This window comes from Nannospalax galili, unplaced genomic scaffold, assembly GCF_000622305.1.
Source record: "Nannospalax galili isolate Female #2095 unplaced genomic scaffold, S.galili_v1.0 scaffold242, whole genome shotgun sequence".
Classification (NCBI taxonomy): Eukaryota; Metazoa; Chordata; class Mammalia; order Rodentia; family Spalacidae; genus Nannospalax; species Nannospalax galili.
Genome location: NW_008348081.1, coordinates 456,561 through 475,608, shown reverse-complemented (window position 1 = coordinate 475,608; position 19,048 = coordinate 456,561). Strand labels below are relative to the sequence as shown.

The following is a 19,048-nucleotide window of genomic DNA, read 5'->3' as shown; positions in this document are numbered from 1 at the left end:
CAACAGTCTGGGTTTCTCTGGACACTTTCACTTGAACTGAAACATTCAAATATGACCTAACTGATCACAGTAACCCATCTCCTTTGCTTGGCTAATAAACTACTTGTAAAGATACTTGGGTTGCAGGCTCGTTTTCATTTTTAATTTTCATGAAATTATACCATAATGAGATATTCCATTTTACATTTAAAATTTTTTATTTTTATGTTTTATGAGTGTATTGCCTGCATGTATCTAAGTGCACCCATGTGCAATGCCCTCAAAGGTCAGAAGTGTGTCAGATCCCCTGGAACTGGAGTTAAGGACCGTTGTTAGCCACAGTAAGTTATACCAAATATAGTTTCTAAGTCTTAGAAAAGTCAAAAGAAGAGTCCCTTTTCTTTCATGGAGGTGCGGGGCATAGAACCCAGGGTTCCAGGTTCTACTGCTGAACTCACAATTCTACTTCTACCCCTGACTGCTAGGATTACAGATGTGAGCCATCACACCGAGAGATTCTTACTTATCCAGCTGAGGTACTCATAAAAGTCAAGAAAAAGACAACACTGTTGAAATGCAAAAGGTTCAGAGTGATTTTTCAGGTAAAAGACGAATCACCCTCCAGTCGGGTCAAAAGCTTTGTCTTATGGGAAGATCCCATGCTGGAGTGCAGTAGCCTAAGGACCAGCTGGCCTTTCTGCAACTTACAACATCAACAACAACAAAAGACCAATCTTTTGAAAAAAAAAACAAAAACAAAAACAAAAAAGCCCACCTATAGCTAAAGGGCGTAGGACAGATACGGAGTCCTGCTGCCCAAAGAAAACAGTTCAAGTATTTCACATTCTCCCAAGTAAGTACTTCAAAACAGTCAGTCATCAAACATATACGAAAACACTTCTGAAGCCTTTATTTACAAAAGCCTTAAAAACAAATAATACCCTCTGTTTTGCAAATAATGTTTTGTTTAAAAAGGACTGCCAGGTACAGCACTGTAATATCATCAATAAAGAATGTACAAGGGAAACAATCTACATTGCTAACATTTGGGTATTTTCTAGTATTACTGACTGAAGCGGAGATAACACATTACAATTTGTAGTCCATCACTTCAGGGAACAGTTAATGATTACCAAAACATCTTCCAACACATGCTCTGGTCTGGTCACATATTCTGCATGGCTAAATAGTTCACAGTCTCTTTTGTCAATATATATAAAATAGATTGCAAAGATATACACAAAAAAATAAACAAACATTACACTCCTCAGGTGATTTTATTAGATCTGTGTGTGTGTGTGTGTGTGTGTGTATTTTGCCTTTTGTTATTTTGCACCAAATCTCTCCATTATTTATCTTTGTAGCAACTATGAAAGCACAATTTTTGTCTTTTAATTTGATATAAAATGTACCTAAAGACTATCTTTGGACTTCAAAGAAGCTGATTTGTGTAACCAACAAGCACATCATAAGTATGGCTATAAAACAATAAGGTAAACAGTGATGCGGGTAAAAGAACCAGATCGAGGGAAGTGCATTATCATAAAATAGCTGTAGCTTCAACATTTTGCATGCCAATTCTCTGGCAGACAGTAAATGTATAATCACATCAGGGGTTTTCTCCTGAAGGGTGTAAAGCTGGTTTGAAAAGTCTTCAGTCACAGAGCAGCCTACAAATGTCAATTAGAAACCAACAGACATTAGATGTGCTTGGAAGATTAAACACTACGTACAGAAGCAGTAGTTACTAAGCTCTTCAGTAGTTCCTTGTCTTTTTCTGTTAGTCTTGCTGAATCAACAGTTTATACAATGCATGTGCTGTATCCTGAACGTCAAAAACAAGCAAATACTGTAAAAAGTTGGCAGATGGTCATTTTTCCAGCTAAGAGCAAGAAAAACCACAGTTTCTGATAAAATAGATTAGAATCACTCTAAAGTGCAAAATTGATGGTCCACAAGCTCAAATACCTAGAAGTACTGCAGAATGGAAGGGAGAGACACGAGACAGGGAAATAAATTACAGTCAATGCTAGTTAATTTAAAAAAAGGGAAAAACAAAACCAAGCTCAAGTGGGCAAAGTTTATCAAATTATTTAGTATGATGTAACTTTGTCACACATGCTTGAGAACAAGTATATTAAATTAAGGCCAGATTTAACCTGAATGTACTTTTATTTATTAAGATCAGAGATAGGAAAGGTCATACTTAGTACTAAAAGACAGAAAATAATGGGCTACAAAAGGGGAGAGAAAAGGTATTGTCTATCATTTAAGGAATTCAACCAGAGATAAAACCTATATACAAGCATGTATGTAACTCATATAAAATAAAATGACTATTTCATGTCATGACTGCTTGTTGGCTTCCTCTTCATATGCATTCCCTGTGCCATTCTGTACATAGGATGAACCAGAACCAAGGCCATATAAATGACCACAGTATTTGGCATCATCAATATGATCTTCAAAGAACATCTAAAAAGGAATTTTGAAAGGGAAAAAAAGAGATCATTTTAACCACAAAGTACCACTTGCAATTTACATTTCAGCAACAGTAATGACTGTTCATTAGCTATGCTAATGATGTTCCTTTTGATGCTAGACACTGTATATATAACAAGACTGAGGACCCTAAACTGCAGCTATCAAAGGACACTTTCTTTAAAGTACAAATACGTCTTTCTCATTAACATTTACAGTATTTTTATAATTTATGAGCATTGAAAGCAGATATTCTCAGTCCATTAATATAACAATACTCAACAGAGTGAGAGAGATGATGGGGTTGGGGCTGGGAGAGTGGTGCCATTTTACGTTGCCTTAAATCTATGTACAAGGCTGAGTTGATCAGAACAAAACCCTAAAAATGTTAAAGTCAACACCTGAACATTCTCATGACATTACTGTCCTCAAAGAAGCCAGGATAAAGGTAACAGATTAGTGCCTGAAACTGACTAAACCACTAGGGCATAGTTAAGATGCAAAGATGAAAACCAAAAGGGGCTTCTAATTCTATAATGAAGCCTTAGGAAGGAGTATGAAACAAAAGTATTCACTTGTCAGGCAAATCACTTCTGAGCCAATACTACCTGGCAAACAAATCCAATGCTTTTCTATCATCAGCACTCTTCCACCAAGAGAACATACTCAAAATCCAGAGCACATATTTTGCAAAAGGAACAATGTTATTGTAGGCAAAAAAACAGTCCATCCTATTATGGTTTTGCACAACCTATTTCCTTTTAGCATTATCCCAAATGAAGTAGACTTATGCCTATTACCTAATTATCCAAACTTAGAATAGATCAGTGTCAGTAAACTTCATTCTTCCACTCCTAACAACTTTTTATTTGGTATTTTTACCTGCCTTTTGTCACAAAGGGACTTCCCAGTAGTTTTGATTCAACTACAACTTCAGATTGAAACTCATTAGAATTCAAAACCCCTTTTAAGCCTTAATACGATAAAAAGTGTAAGTTCTCAGGGGCTGGAGAGATGGCTCAGTGGTGAAGAGCACTGATCGGCGCTGGGCTTGGTGGCACATGCCTTAATCCCTGCATTCAGGAGGTAGAAGTAGGCAGATCACTGTGAGATCGAGGTCAGCCTAGTCTACATGGTGAGTTCCACAGCGGCTGGGGCTATAGGGGACCTTGTCTCAAAGACAAAACAAAGTAAGAGCACTGGCTACTCTGTCAGAGGACCAGGGTTCGGTTCCTAGCACCCATATGGCAGCTAACGACCATCCAAAATTCTAGTTCCAAGAGATCTAATGCCCTCTTCTGGCCTCTGGGGACATTTCATGCACACTGTGCACTTACATACATGCAGGCAAAACATTGAAACATAAAAATAAATTTAAAAAATTTTAAGTGTAAGTTCTATTTTATAAAATCTATAAAATAAACAATAACATGAGCAAACACATTTTTCGCCACCACTTTAAAGTCTAAGAGAAGGTCACACCAAGAAAAATCTAACCTACAAACTTCCCGACTTGGAAGAAGGAGCACTGATGGAGTCTAAGACCTCTAGAGTTCTCCACTAATACTGTTTGATCTTAGGTAAGTTACCAGTCTCTGGTCTGCTTATTCACCTGAGAAATAACAGGCTTTGAGGTGCATGATTTCCACAACAGTATCATTTTTTTGATACTCTACAAAGAACTTACTCTTCCATTAACAATAGCTTAAACTTTTATTACAAAGAACTTATTCCTTCATTTCCTTCTGAATTACATTTCAGGAGGAGTTACTGAACACTTTGATTCAAGTGTGGTAGATGTAACACATAGCATCTTTAATTATGTCCTCACTTAGTAGGTTCTTATGGCCCCAAACTTTAGTCATCAGATTTCTAACGCCCTCTACCTAGCAACCAAGAAAAAGGCACTGATGTCTTCATACTTCTCTCATTTTGAAAAAGGCCATTCCAGTAAGCAACGAATCAGATCCTGCTTGATGTTGGGGTCCTATCCTTTCCAGCTCCAACTGTTCAGCAACTTCCTGTAATCCACCCTAGGAGAAAAAAATTGCTTGTCAGAGAAAAACATACGTTGGTATCCGAATTCACACATCATGGAGATCTAGTAGCACACCTGGTTAGCCACAGGGTACTTACATGAATTCACAAATCACAAACTTAAAGACATTGATTAAAATATGGATGAACTTCTTTTTGTAAAGACAAACCTTATGAAGAGAGTGAAGGGCGCTAAGAAAATATGACTTCCTAATTTATTTGCTAAGAGTAAGCCTATAATTTATTATAAAATGAAATCTAATTGAAAAAATTTATCTTGATTATTTATTTTAAGGAATACAACAGGCAAAGAATTTGCCTAAAGATATGGAAGAAGTAATCATATTCAGGGAACAAACAGCAACTACATTCAGTATATTGATCTAGCGGTCATTAAACAACTCAGGAGATGGAGGCAGTTTCTTTTACATTTTCCACCAATCCATCTCTAAAGTTTTAAAATCATTTTAAGTTTAACAAAAAGATGTTGTAAGTAATCAAATCACTGTCAATTCACTATATGCTTTGCTTTAGTTTTGTCTGTTAAGAAAACAATTTTATAAGTATGAAATATTTTTGATTTATTTTTATGTATGTGAGTGTTATGCACGCATGCGTGTAAGTGCACCCATGTCATGCAGTGCCCAAGGACAGAAGAGGGCGTCAGATCCCTTGGAACTGGAGTTACAGACAACTGTTAGCTGCCATGTGGGTGCTGGAATTTGAACCTGGGTCCTTTGCAAAAGCAGCCAGTACTCTTAGCAACTGAGTCATCTCTCCAGCCCCAGTATGAAACTTTTTTGTGATCAAACCAGCCGTTCAACAGAGGCTGGTACAGTGCTCTGCAGTGCAGTCGCCTCTGTACTAAAAATATTTTGAATGCTAGGTATCATTAGCAGTTGCTCACAGCAGTAGAGAAGAACAGAAAAGAATGGTCTGGCTGACTGTAGGTCACAAAGCACCCTTGTCACTAGCCTAAACTTTTAACATAAGCAGCCACACAACACATTTTCAGACATTTCTCGATGGCATACACATACTGAGCCAATATTTCATACTCTGTTCCTGAAAACTATCATTGTGCCATTTCTAGAGCTGGATTAAAACAAGACAGCTGTAAGTTCTCAACATGCTGTACATTTGTGGGGTAGGCAGGATATGCTGCTATAAATTCACTATTGAGACTCCTCAAATTACACAGAATCCTGTTACTTTCAGCTGACACAGGCATGAGTAATCTTCCTTAAAACTTTCCCTAGTTGCATAGGCAGCATACCTACCTTAGAGACAAACTGTCCTACAATTTGTTTTTTTAAAAAATTTTATTTATTTTTATTTTATGTGTATGTGTGTATTGCCTGCATGTAAGTGTACCTGTATCATGCAATGCCTGCATTGGTCAGAAGAGGCTATTGGATCCCCTGGGACTGGAGTTACAGACAGTTGTTAGCTGCCATGTGGTTGCTGGGATTCAAACCCAGGTCTTCTGCAAGAACAACCAGTGTTCTTAACTGCTGAGCCATCTCTCCAGCCCCTCAGTTCATTTTTTAAAAAATAAAAATTTCCATACTCAATTCCCATATTGCTTCTGCTGAAGTAAAACTCTTAAAGTCCTTACCATCTCCTAAAAGGGAGACTTTATTTGTTCTTTTCTGAAGATTGGCAAGGGGAGAACTTGACCAATCTTGCTTTTACTGAAGTAACAATTCTGGCTATAAAGCAACCATAGTACCTGAATACATTTACGTTTCCTCTGTTACAGCTTAAATATATACACCAAAAAAACAAACAAACAAAAAAACTACTGTATTGCCAAGGATCTAGGCCAACACACATAAATTTACTCTTAAAGAGCACTTTTCTTTAACCAGGAAACATTTGTTTTGATAGAATTACTGTTCAGAAATTTAAAATAGTGCTTACGTATGTTAAGTAGTGTCAGAAGAGCTACTGTCTAAGTAGACTTTATACAATTACTAGAGTAATTACTTCAAGTAAATAGGTAGTCCTAGTTATGACATTCAATAACATTATCCTTCAACAAGAATGAAGGGGAAAAAAAAATCTTTCATGTAGATAATCTGAAGGAAACAACTGTTCTTACCACACTAATGAAGATCTCTGTCCTCTCCTGGCCAACTCAAAATTTTTATCTTGTATGACAGATAGTATGCATGCTGGCAGACTGAGAACCTGTGCTTCTGTGCACATGAGAGCCCCATTAGTCCTCACATGTTTGTTTTGGTCCATGATTTTCAATCTGGCAGCAATAACAAAAAAAAGTCTGGCCCTTAAATTGACTTTTGTTAAAATCTTATTCTAGGGGCTGGGAGATGGCTCAGAGGTGAAGAGCACTTATTGCTCTTACAGAGGATTTAGGTTTGGTTTCCAACACGCATGTGGCCTCTTACAAACATCTATAACTCCAGCTCCAGGAGAATCAGACACCCTCTTCTGACTTTACCAGATTTGTTAATGTACACGGTGCACATGACACACACACACACACACAAATGATAATACTAAAGCTCACAAATACATAGATACATAATAGTACTTAAAAAAAACACATTCTGCCAAGATATACTGAAGTTTTAAAGAGCGATTACCTATAAATTACTACTTCTATAAGTCTCAAATGATCAGGTAATATAAATGAATGTGATACAAAATTTTAAAATACTAACTAATCCAGGCCTAGTATGATATGCAAGTTAAAGTTACTTCTCTAAAAAAATGTGCTGGTTGCAAATAAAGCCACTGCAAGTCTTACCTTGAGATTTTTGCAGCTCTTCATGAGGTACTTCACATCGTAAATGACAGGAAAAAATAATCGAAGGATCTCAAAGAAGTCAAGTTCTTCTTCAGGCAAGTTAGAGTTGGTCAGGATTTTGATTAAATAGCCAAAGTCATAACCACTAATAAAAAGATTAAAGGCACACCATGTAAGTGCCATAGAATGAAAGAAATGTTTCTCAGATGTAAATTTTTTAAGAAGTCATACTACAGACAAAAAAGAGAGCAACAACAAAAAAGGCAAACAGCAAAGAAACATATCCATGGGAAGCTGGCCAAAAATCTTACAAGCCAGAACAACATGGTATTCCAAAGGCCAAAATCATGCAAAACCTTCTCACCATTTACATGAGATGGTAACCTACTTCCCAAGACTAAGTCCAAAGAACCTCTAATGGAGTATTTCATTTTCCCAAAGTGACTTCATTAGTATGTACATTTCTTCAAATTTTGTTCCTATCTCAATATAAATCTCCAAGAGACATTATCAGTGGATGGGTTGCAGATGAAAAACGTGAATATAGAAACAGTTGAGAACTATTTCATCTTACATGATGGAATACAAACTCCCACTGCCTCAGACTGAGATCGCATATCCCTATCTCTAGCCTTTTCCACAGCTGCCTAACTCCCTCCACTCCTGAATTCACACACACCTTTCTTTTGACTGTCTTTGACAGCAAGCCTTTTTGAAGGACTCAGCTCACAAAGAGCTCTTATAAAGCAGAAGCTACTTGCGTCTAAACTTGAAGCACATGGGTTTTCTTCACTGAAGGACAGGAATCATAGTTTTAAAGTATCTTTCCGTTATATACAGCTTGAACTCATATTTGACAAGAGAAATCATTGAACTTATCTTTTGGAAGAGAAACAAAATAATTGATTTTTTATTTTTACAGGGGGACGTGGGGTGTGTGGTCATTTTATAGCCCCAGTAGGCCTCACCATGCAGACCAGGCTCACCTCAATTTCACAGAGATCCACCAGTCTCTGCCTCCTGATTAAAGGCATGCACTACCATGCCTGGCCCTAAAATAAAATTTTTATATGTTTACCATTTTACTTCTAATTTGAAAGAGGAGGAGCTTTACCACTGATGATCTACAGCACAAGTACTCAAGGGTAGAAACATAAATTTATTATTAGTTAGCAAGGAAGTAACCAGCCAGCTATATAGAATAGTCACTATGACTTTTGCTTACTACCAGTGAAGTAAGATTGTATTATAGTTTAGGATTTATAACTTCAAAAAATTACTCTTTAATAAAATAGAAATAAAGAAAATAGTGATGACATTTAATAATATAAGTATTATAGGTTGGTAAATGAATATACTATAGGCTACTGTAGACCATAAAAACTTAAAGAAAACATGAACACTCTGGTTTGTTCATCTCACTACCCTCAGCCAACAGTACTTGTTCAAAATATTTCTTTTGAGTGAAAGTATGTGTCATATACACTAAAAGAACAGAACTATGCCCTCTAGTTGTTTGTTTTTATGAAAAGAAACAGGAAAGTTCATGAGAGAATGCCTATGTTCAGTATTTACAACTCAAGCTCTCTGTATCATTACATCAAAGATTGCAATAGGAATCATCCATCACCTTAATCATTCCATGTAGAAGACTCATATTTAAAAGAAATGTGGAGAGCTGAAGAGATGGCTCAGTGGTAAAGAACACTGGCTGCTCTTGCAGAGGAGTTGGGTTTGGTTCCCAGCACCCACATGGTGGCTAAAACTCCAGTTCCAGGGAATCTGACACCCTCTTCTGGTAGCTGTAGGCACAACCTGACACAGATGCATGTAATATACATACAGGCAAAATACTCATACATATAATATAAAGATAAATAAAAGAAAAATATTTTTTAATATGTGAAGGGAATCAAGAGTAAGAGCATCAAGACCTGAGTAACACAGTATTTTTAAAAAAACATAATATAGCCTAAGATACAGAGCAAAAGCCTGCAACAAAGACATAAATAACAAGTAACAATTTCAAAGGTTACTTTCAGGTCATGGAACGCCAATTTACTTTACTCACACAGAACATTTTCTCCCACATTTAAGTCTACATTTATAAAACAGAATTAATTTCCTTTGCTGAAATCCTCTTCAATGATCGTTTTATTTTATAATAATAAAGAATTAAGTCACCACACACACACTGCAAAATACTTTACTAGATGTTTAAATGGTTGTTACTGACCATTGAGAAAAATCTGCAAGATGTTTCTTCTAAGGGTAGCTTTCTCAATCATTCTATTAAAAAAATTACCTAAATATCTACCCATAACATTCTCTTTGTTCTTCAATTTTTCTTCATAGAATTTATTATTGTTTAACAAACAACACTAGAAATTAGGCTACTGAAAATTGTTGGTCTATCCTCAGAAGAATGTAAATTACATGGGGAGGAGAATTTTATTCTGTTTTGTTCAGTTTTAGAATCTTAGCGCAGTGGCTAAAATAAGGAAGGTACTCAAGCAATTAAAAAAAAATGGCTTCTTTATAAACATAAAAACTAAGGATCAGAAATGGTAAAGAGCCCTAAGAGACACAGATCCTTAATGACTGCCAGATTTCAACAAAGGTCTATTTTTCTAGTTTGTACTGTTTCCACCAAAGGAACACTACCTCTCACAGGCTAAAATAGATCCCCTATTAAAGGTAAATTAGACAACATTAGCTTCATAAGAGGTAGAAGACAGCTACCTAGTAGTAAGTTTGTTCTAGAACTTAGTCTGAAATTTCTAATATTATGACCCAAGGAAGGGTAAGGCAGATACAGGATGGAAGCTCAAACACAATCTTTTTACCTATGAAACGACAGCCATTTGACCCCTTCACAAAGGACCACTCCTGAAGTCATAAGAAGTTCTGCAAAGTACTGGGTCTCAATTCCTTCTTCCTCGTGTTTCTTAAACTGGATACCAGATGTTGTCAGTAGCTCTATAGAGTCTTGAGCATACATGTCTTCCCTGGCAGGAGAAAGAGAAAGATAATGTTCAAAAATGCCACTACTTAAAACAGTTTTTCTCCCACTTAACATCTACAACTACAGTACCAGAAACAAGACAGAAAACTGGTTTCAGTCCAACTGCTCAAATGATTTACAACTATCAAGGAAAATACAATTTAAATACAAGGGTCATTACTTCAGGAAACTGTTAAAATAATCACTTGAAACAGTCCAATGGCCCTTACTCTCAGCTCAATTTCATTGGCCTTCTACACATTACATCATTTCACCAGGCTTAAAAAGGGTCTTTTACTCACCAGAGGCTACCACAGACTTGTTCTTTTCAGGGGCTCTTGGGCTCTGGAGCATTTTAATGCTGCCAAATGGAGCCACAGTGATAAGAAGCTATGCACACCTCTCATGTTCTCAGAACAACCAGCCAAATCTTGAGTGACTGAGTTAAAACTACATTCCATCTTAAAGAAAAAGGAGCTGCCTCCTTTCACAATGACTAGCCTTTCAACTGGCTCTAATAATCACAGAACTATTTAAAATTAAGAACTCAGTTATGACAGCAATTTCTCCTTCCAGCAATCACAATTCTAAAGACTGCCTTCCAAAACCAAGCAAGGAAATCACCAGCCTTTCAAGACTTCACTTTCAAGATGGAAAGGAAGCCATCTCTAATTTCCAAGCACAACAGTTATACATCCAAAATATTACATTAAAAGGTTGAGAATTCATGAAAAAATACTTTGTGGATTTACCATTTAGTCAGTCACCTCTTTAAAGAACACTGGTTTAAACCATTACCAAAATAAATTTCTATTAAAAGACTTTAATAAAACTAAGCCAAAAGAAATGTTTGATTTTGACCAAAAGTATTTTTATGGTTTATTCTCTGGAAATCAATTTCTTTCTAATATAATTTCAAAGCTCACTTTTAGATCCTGGGCACCAGGAACAAATAACAAAGCTAACAACTGAAACATTTAAAACCCAGAAAAGAGCCACAACAGTCACTTTAAGTCAATATTTCCTATAAAAATTTTTACAAAAGATAGAATAAACTGAGTGCAAATGAAAGCAACCAAAACTCCAACAGATTCTTCTCCAGACGCACATTACTCCTGGCCATATCCTCTATTTATTTTAGTTTGCTCAACATTATATCACTATTATCCAATTAAATAATGTATCAGTTAAGTAGAATAGTGAGTTTTGTACTGTTTAAGTCATTATTTCCCAAACTTGCCCAATGATAACAATCACCAGGAGAACTTACCAAAAATATGGATTCCCAGGTCCCATTGAAGTCCCAGACCTATTGAATCACAATTTCCAGGTGAGAGACCTGGAGGAGCACCTCGGGTATTTTATAATAAAGTAAGTTTGGCAAACAAAGATATATGCACAGTTGCTTTCTCTTTTTTCCTGCATAGTTCACATAGCTTAATTCATTTAATTCTACGTACTTGCATCTAAACTTTTTGGAAACAGATACTTTATAAATTGGTACAAATCTCATGTTTTATAATAACCAACTCATGACTATGCAGGTAAGAATGCAGTAAGGAAAGGTTCCTAACTGTTACAAGTCATTTCTCCAACACGGTGCTCTACCCTTTTCTGATAGTAGCAAGTTTTTAAATCTTTGCACTCTGCCTTCTCTACCCTCAAATATCCCAGCAATAAAGGGGAAATATTAAAATAAACTAACCTTAAAAATTACTAAAACACCGTATAAGAATTGCTGCTGGTGTTGGCTTACTGACTGTAAGATTCATTGTTCAAAATGATTATAAATGGTGTTAAAGATGAATCAATTAGTCAACATTTAAAGTAGCGAAATACCTGGTATAACACTGAGAATGAGTGAAAACCATGTATGAATCTCTATAGACACCACTGCCTTTTGGCTATTCTCAGATAATATCCTAAAGATCTACTATCTACTAACTCAACTATGTAAATGTACTGAAATTATCATTTTAAACATACCCTACTACCAAAACTCACATTTCCAAACACATGGGTTTTCTTCAACATTAAACTACTCCTCAATCAACTCACAGATACCCAAAGAGTTGACACAGTACCCCTCCTGTCACTTACTTTCATACACATACTTTCCTTTATAAGTAAAAGTGGCTTTCATAAAAATATAAACGCCAGTATATTTAAATTTATGCTAAAATTATGAAGTTAAAATAAAAATAAACTGGAATGCAAACAGCCATAAATATACATATGGTTAGCTACCCTGAGAATTTAATACTTCAATAAATTGATAATACATACATGCCTCTAAAATCTGCAAAGGTATGAACAATAAGGAAACAAATCTAAAGATATATAGATGCTCCTTGATTGATGATGAGGTTATGTCCTGATAAACTCAGCAGAGTTAGAAAAATATAATAATATAAGGTGAAAATATACTTAAACTACCTAATAAACCAAGCATCATAATTTGGGAGCAAAGTACTCTGTAAAACAGCCATGAGGCAGTGGCTGACAGGGAGACAGTGCTTGCTGATGCTATACAACCATGTATAACAGTATTCATTTCTAGCCAGGAAAAGATCAAACTTCAAAATCTGATGGTCAGTTTCTGTTGAATACATAGTTTCGATACTATTATAAAGTCAAAATAGGATAAGTTGAATCATTTTAAGTCAGGAACCATCAAGAGTGTCTCACTAAAGAACAACCCCAAGGATAACCTAAATATCCAACCACAGTAAATGGTTAAACTATAATATTAAGGAAAAGTTTAGAGTAAATGATTACTAAGAACTACTAATAACAATATAACATATAAATGATATAGTCTTAATATGTACCACAGGCAAATTAAAATAGTTGCAAAACAACCAACAGGAAATGCTCGAAAACTGGTAACAGCTGTTTCTACTTTTCTGTACTTTTTAAGAAACATGTTATTAGTGCCGAGCATGGTGGTGCACACCTTTAATCTCAGCACACAGGTGGATCTCTGTGAGTTCAAGGCCAGCCTAGTCTACATAGTGAGTTCCAGGACAGCTGGGGCTACAGGGAGACCCTGTCTCAAAAAAAGACCAAAATAAATAAATAAGAAACATATTACTTTTATAAACAGAAAAAGCAAAAAGACAAAAAGTGTCACAATCTCAAGTTGTTGCTGGGCTGGAGAAATGGTTCAGCAGTTAAGAGCACTGGCTATTCTCACAGAAGACTTCAATTTGGTTCCCAGCACCCATGTGGCAGCTAACAACCATCTGTAACTCCAGTTTCAGAGGATCAGACACCCTCATCTGGCCAACATGCACACTACATGAAATAGGTGCACTTACATACAAAATATTCGTGCATATAAAAAACAAAGATAAAATTTTTTCAAAGATAAAAGCGTTTACCCCATCAACAACCTTTAATACTCAATCAGGTAATACAAAGGGAAAAGAGAATGTGAGAACAGTATTAAGAGTTTTTAGTCTGTATGTTACAGTGGTGGCCATAACCTCAGTTTGCTTCAGAACACTGAACCTAACTACCTTAGAGCACTGGAGTGCCACTGTGCTTCTTAGCTAAGTTTGTGCAGGCTCCTTACTGTTAGCAGATCACCAAGCATTATAGAAAGGAACAAAACTGTCCTAGCTTTAAAACAAACATTAAAAAATTATGTTTGCTTTCAAGCCCACAAAAGTATAGTAATTACACTGCAAAACAAAAGAAATCCTTTCCTATGTAAAGACCTTTATTTCTTCCTAAATGGTTCATTTTAACACACTCTTGATTTAGATATTACAGTCACACCTTCAAAAATAAGAGAATGTTAAATATCACTTACAACTAGAACTTGAAATTAATGCTATTTTGACTATAATTTTTATATGCTTGCTATTTTGAAATAAAATATACATTATAAGCATAAACACTTTTTCATATATCTGTATATTTCCAAATCTCTATATAAATAATGATCTGCAGTTACTTCCTTGATGTTAATGGTAAAATTTAGAATAATGCTAGCAAAACTAGAAGAAATCCTGACTTGGGCCAAGCAAGGACTGGACATACAAAGCTCCCAAACAAGGAAGAGGCAGAAGAGTGATGGAAACATCAAGTCTGAATGACCGTGAGCAACCTTCCTCAACACTGTACCCATAGAGCCCAGTGCACAAGGACACATTCATTCTAGGCATTCAATAAGAAAGTCAATCTTCTTCATTCTTCAACATATCCAAGATGCTATCAAGATACTCTCCATATTTATCCAGGTGTTGTGGCACAAGGAAGCAGATCTCTGTGAGATTGAGGCCAGCCTGTTCCACATAGTGAGTTCCCCGCCAAAAGAAAAAGATATTCTGCACATTAGGCAGTACTGGTTTTATCTTCCAATTCACTTTTTCTGATTCTATTTTTCACTATATTCCTTTCTCTTTTAAGAGTATTTTAATTACATTTTTCGTGTGTGTGTGTGTGTGTGTGTGTGTGTGTGTGTGTGTACATGCACATGAGTACAACAAAAATGGAAAAGTTAGAAATCAACTTGAGGAGTTGATTCTCTCCTTGTATCATGTGGGTACCAGGGATTGAACTCATGTTGCCAAGTTAGGCAGCAGGCACCTTCATGCACTGAGCCATCTCACTAACCCCTATAGTCTTCTCTTCACTCATTTCCTAAGACACTAACATTAGTATGAATGGTAGTAAAATTGGGTAGAAAAACTAGAGTTTCGTCTGAATAAGAAAAAAATGCTGCTCAGAAACTTCTAAGAAAGCCATTGCTACTAAAACTAGGATTCATCTAGCAAAGGATGTTTACCAATTGATACACTAATGTAGGATGTTTGATCATATTATACAAATACAGGCTGTAGGGGCTGGACAGATGGCTCACCAGCTAAGATCACTGGCTGTTCTTACAGAGGACCTGAGTTCTGATCTCAGCACCCACATAGTGGCTAACAACAGTCTGTAATTCTAATTCCAGGGGATCTAATACCCTCTGCTGGCTCCTGTGGGCACTGCACAACACAGGTATACTTACATACATGCAGGCTCATACACATAAAATAGTAATAAAAAAAATCAATGCATGCTATCAAACCGAAAGGCATTACAGTATTATAACATACTTCAGAATATACTACACATTTTATTTTCTCACCTTAACAATAATAATCTGCCCCTGTCCCTACCAGGCATGTCCAATCTATAGCTCACAAGTCCCATGAGCCCCAGGACAGTCACGAACACAAAATCATAAACTTAAAACACTATGATATTTGTTTTGGATTTTTTGGTATGTTTTGCAGCTCTACTGTGTAGTTCTTGAGCATGAACTTTGTAGATGACAACATTGTGCCATAATGTCAAAAGGTCAGATGTACCTTAAGGTATCAAGACTCAGGAAACAATGTAGAAACATTTTAACTTGGGAACTGAGTTTAGCCCCAAGGTTTGACTTAGACATGAGATTCTAATATAGCAAAGGTTTAACAACACCATCACTTTTTCTGTATGTAAATTAAGAGGTTCTGTGGGTTGACATGGGAACAGTCAGTGAAGAATACTGATTTGAAAAGAGAATATATATACCCAACTTTCTATGAAACAACTTACTGTATCTGACAAGTAATCTTATACAGCAAAGTATGAATGAAATAACACTCTCTTCATAAGAAGGATGAGTGATATAATAAGCAAGCACATAGTGGACTGGGGTTGGAGCACAGTGGTAACCTGCTGCCCAGCGTAAGCCCCACCTCAACTGCATGTATTTCATACTGTGCACAAAAATGAGAAAGTGGGGATTGTAGAGATGGCTCTTGCAGAAGAAGTGGGTTTGATTCCCAGCACCCACATGATGGCTAACAACTGTTTATAACTCCGGTTCCAGGGGAATCTGATGCCCTCCTCTGATCTCCACAGGCATTGCATGACGTGGGTACACTTCCATACATGCAGGCAATACTCTCACATACATAAAATAAAAATAATAAAATTGTAAAAAATGTGAAAGTGCAGGGCTTGGTGGCACACATCCTTAATCCCAGCACTTGGGAGGCAGAGACAGGTGGATCTCTGAGTTCCAGGCCAGCCTGGTCTACATAGCAAGTTCTAAGTCAGTCAGAGTTTCTTAGTGAGACTCTGTCTCAAAAAAATAAAAATTAAAAAAAGTATGTATGCTGAGAAAAAAAGAAGGTGAAAGTAAGATTATTTTTTCTATGAAGATATATTTTCCATACCTAAAGTTTTGGGGCAGAGATGTAGCTCATGATAAAACATTGGCCTAGCATGTATGAAACCCTGGACTTAATCTCCAGCACCTTAATTAAACATTGACAGAACAAACAAACAAACAAACGTAAAAGTGTTCTACTTTCCATAAAAGTGGCAGTCATACTTTGGAAATAACATCTCTAAAATTAAATTCTTTAAAAGTAAAAGTCTTTATGATCTCAATTCTTTTCATCTCTTAAGCCTAAGCTCTTGAAATTTTATATTTAACAAATTTCTAAGATAACTACAGGTAAATTCACCTAGCATTTTACTATACAAGGAAAATCAATTCCTAAGATTAAAATGAAAAGTTTATGAGATATATTTATTTCCTACTTACGTCAAATTAAATTTAAAATTAAACTGCCAAGTTGAAGTTCCTGGAGGGTATTCTCCTTGCTCATTCATAAATGTCAGTCCTAGCTGAATTATCTTTAACAAGTCTACATTACACCGCAATAGTTGGTATTGATAGTCAGCATTGCTTCTAAATTCTCCAATGGGCCTTGCAACCACACCTGGAAACTCGGTGTCCTGTAAAAGAATTTTAAGGTTCGTTATCTACTAAATGGTCACAAATACAATTCATAAATTCCCAAGATAATTTTTAATGCAAGTCAGAGAATTCTATCACAAAGATATTCTGTATGTTCATATTCAACTAGTAGATATATATATATATATACAACTAATTCCTAGAGCATTACTTTTTAGACCCACGAAACTTTATAAATTACTTTCTTTGAATTTGCCAGTATATAATTACTCTGTATACATGATAAATGCAGCCAAACATTTGCTCTATAGGAAAAGAAGAGAAAAATAATGAACTTATATTTCCTAAGGATATGCATATATGCTTATGGTATTCCAAATAAACCCAAACTGCATGAAGAACTGATTAAAAAGTAGAAAACAGGGCAGGAGAGATGGCTCAGAGGTTAAGAGCACCAGCTGCTCCTGCAGAGGATCCATGTTCAATTCCCAGCACCCACATGGTGGCTAACAACCACCTGTAACTCCAGTTTCAGGAGAATCCAATGCTCTCTTCTGACCTCCACATGCACTGCAGGACACAAGTATACTTACACACACAGGCAATACACTCATGCAATATACTCATACACATAAAAACAATTCTTTAAAAAAGTAGAAAACATACTGTGCTTTCCAACTGCTTTTGTGAGATGTTTATCTTGTCGTGAAAATCATACAAAACATCAACAACCTAATTCCTTTGGTTAACCTAGTATTTTCTGTATAGCTCACAGAGAGCTTGACAAAATTGCACACCACCCAATCCTTCTGTACAACGCTATTATTTCTACAATGCTGCTATTTCTTATCATCTGAGAAAAATGACCACTGTGAATTTCCACTGCATAGGAAAATAACTCTCTGCCTAAACAGAAAGTTTCAGCTCTAACTATGGATACATGCACCTTTATTAAATAGAAGGCTGTTTATGTACCAATATTCAATTTAGTCAATCATCCTCTTCATTCTCAAGGAAAAGCTTATTTGTGGTTACTTGTAATAAAAATACTATGAAAATAGGTTAGACTGAGAATTCAAATGAGTTAAAAACAAAACATATTAAGTCAATATGAAACAGTAAAGAAATCAACACTATTTGAAATTTAGTACAATTGCCAGCCAACTACTGTATATTGCAGATGTTATGTTAGAACTGAGAGGAAGGACAGATGTGTAAGACACAATAAAATACTGCTTTAAGGAGCTGATAATCTAGTGTTCTGGAAACAAGAGGAACCGCAACACAAAGTATTAATAGTAAAGCAGAAAAACAATTGCACAATCTAGGCAGACTGAATATCCTGTACTGAAGACTTGCTTAACAATCTGGTGTGCTCATGGGGCACCAGTGACAACTTTTTTTAATGGGAGACCAACAATGTTTCTGTATGAGATCTAATTTGGTTTTAGTTGGTTTAAAAAAAGAAAAAGACATCCAGGAACTCCCTGGCTTCTAAAAGCTCATTGTGTCCTACCAGCAAGGGCTTGGGATTGCTAAGAAGTAAGCTGACATTCTTAGATAGGCCCTATTGAAAGTCATCAATTTCACAAATTTTCAACATCAGACAAGTACATTCTGTCACTATGTCTGAAAAAAGACAAAGAAAAAAAGAAGTGGCCCAAGCCATTAAAAAAAAAAAATTACACCTGTCACCCTAGCTAAACGAGAGACTGCCTCTCAGTAACTATGGTCTCAGTCTCATCTACTCACTCTCCAGCTAAGACTTACTAAGATACCCATAGAATTACCATGGCTTCCTGACAGCATTCAATCGACAGCAAAGCTTGGCTTCCTTAAGTCCTTAAACTACTTAATAAAACTCAAATCCTAAAGTACTTTTACACTTTTATTCAATGTCCACAACTCCCAATACCTTGTCCTTAAATGCAAGGAGTTTTTAAAAAAAACTCAACCTGTCAAATTAAAGGTATATTTCTGATGGGTTTTGGTTGGACAGCATGAGCACATACATATATGTATA

General features: G+C 36.0%; 1 protein-coding gene across 3 annotated transcripts in view; it reads right to left on the bottom strand.

The window, feature by feature from the left end:
* Positions 1 to 864: 864 nt before the first annotated feature.
* Cnot7 (CCR4-NOT transcription complex subunit 7) overlaps positions 865 to 19,048 on the bottom strand; it is a 20,549-nt gene continuing 2,365 nt past the window's right edge. For 2 of the 3 annotated variants that reach the window (XM_008844516.3, XM_017800977.2), the window contains exons 3-7: positions 16,870 to 17,063; positions 10,117 to 10,278; positions 7,271 to 7,415; positions 4,383 to 4,493; positions 865 to 2,454 (exon numbers count right to left, since the gene is read on the bottom strand). In XM_008844516.3, the coding sequence (XP_008842738.1) occupies positions 2,326 to 2,454; positions 4,383 to 4,493; positions 7,271 to 7,415; positions 10,117 to 10,278; positions 16,870 to 17,063 (741 nt within the window). In that variant the 3' untranslated portion in view covers positions 865 to 2,325. The remainder of the gene's footprint in view (positions 2,455 to 4,382; positions 4,494 to 7,270; positions 7,416 to 10,116; positions 10,279 to 16,869; positions 17,064 to 19,048) is intronic. The other variant, XM_008844517.3, reaches the window with a different exon arrangement.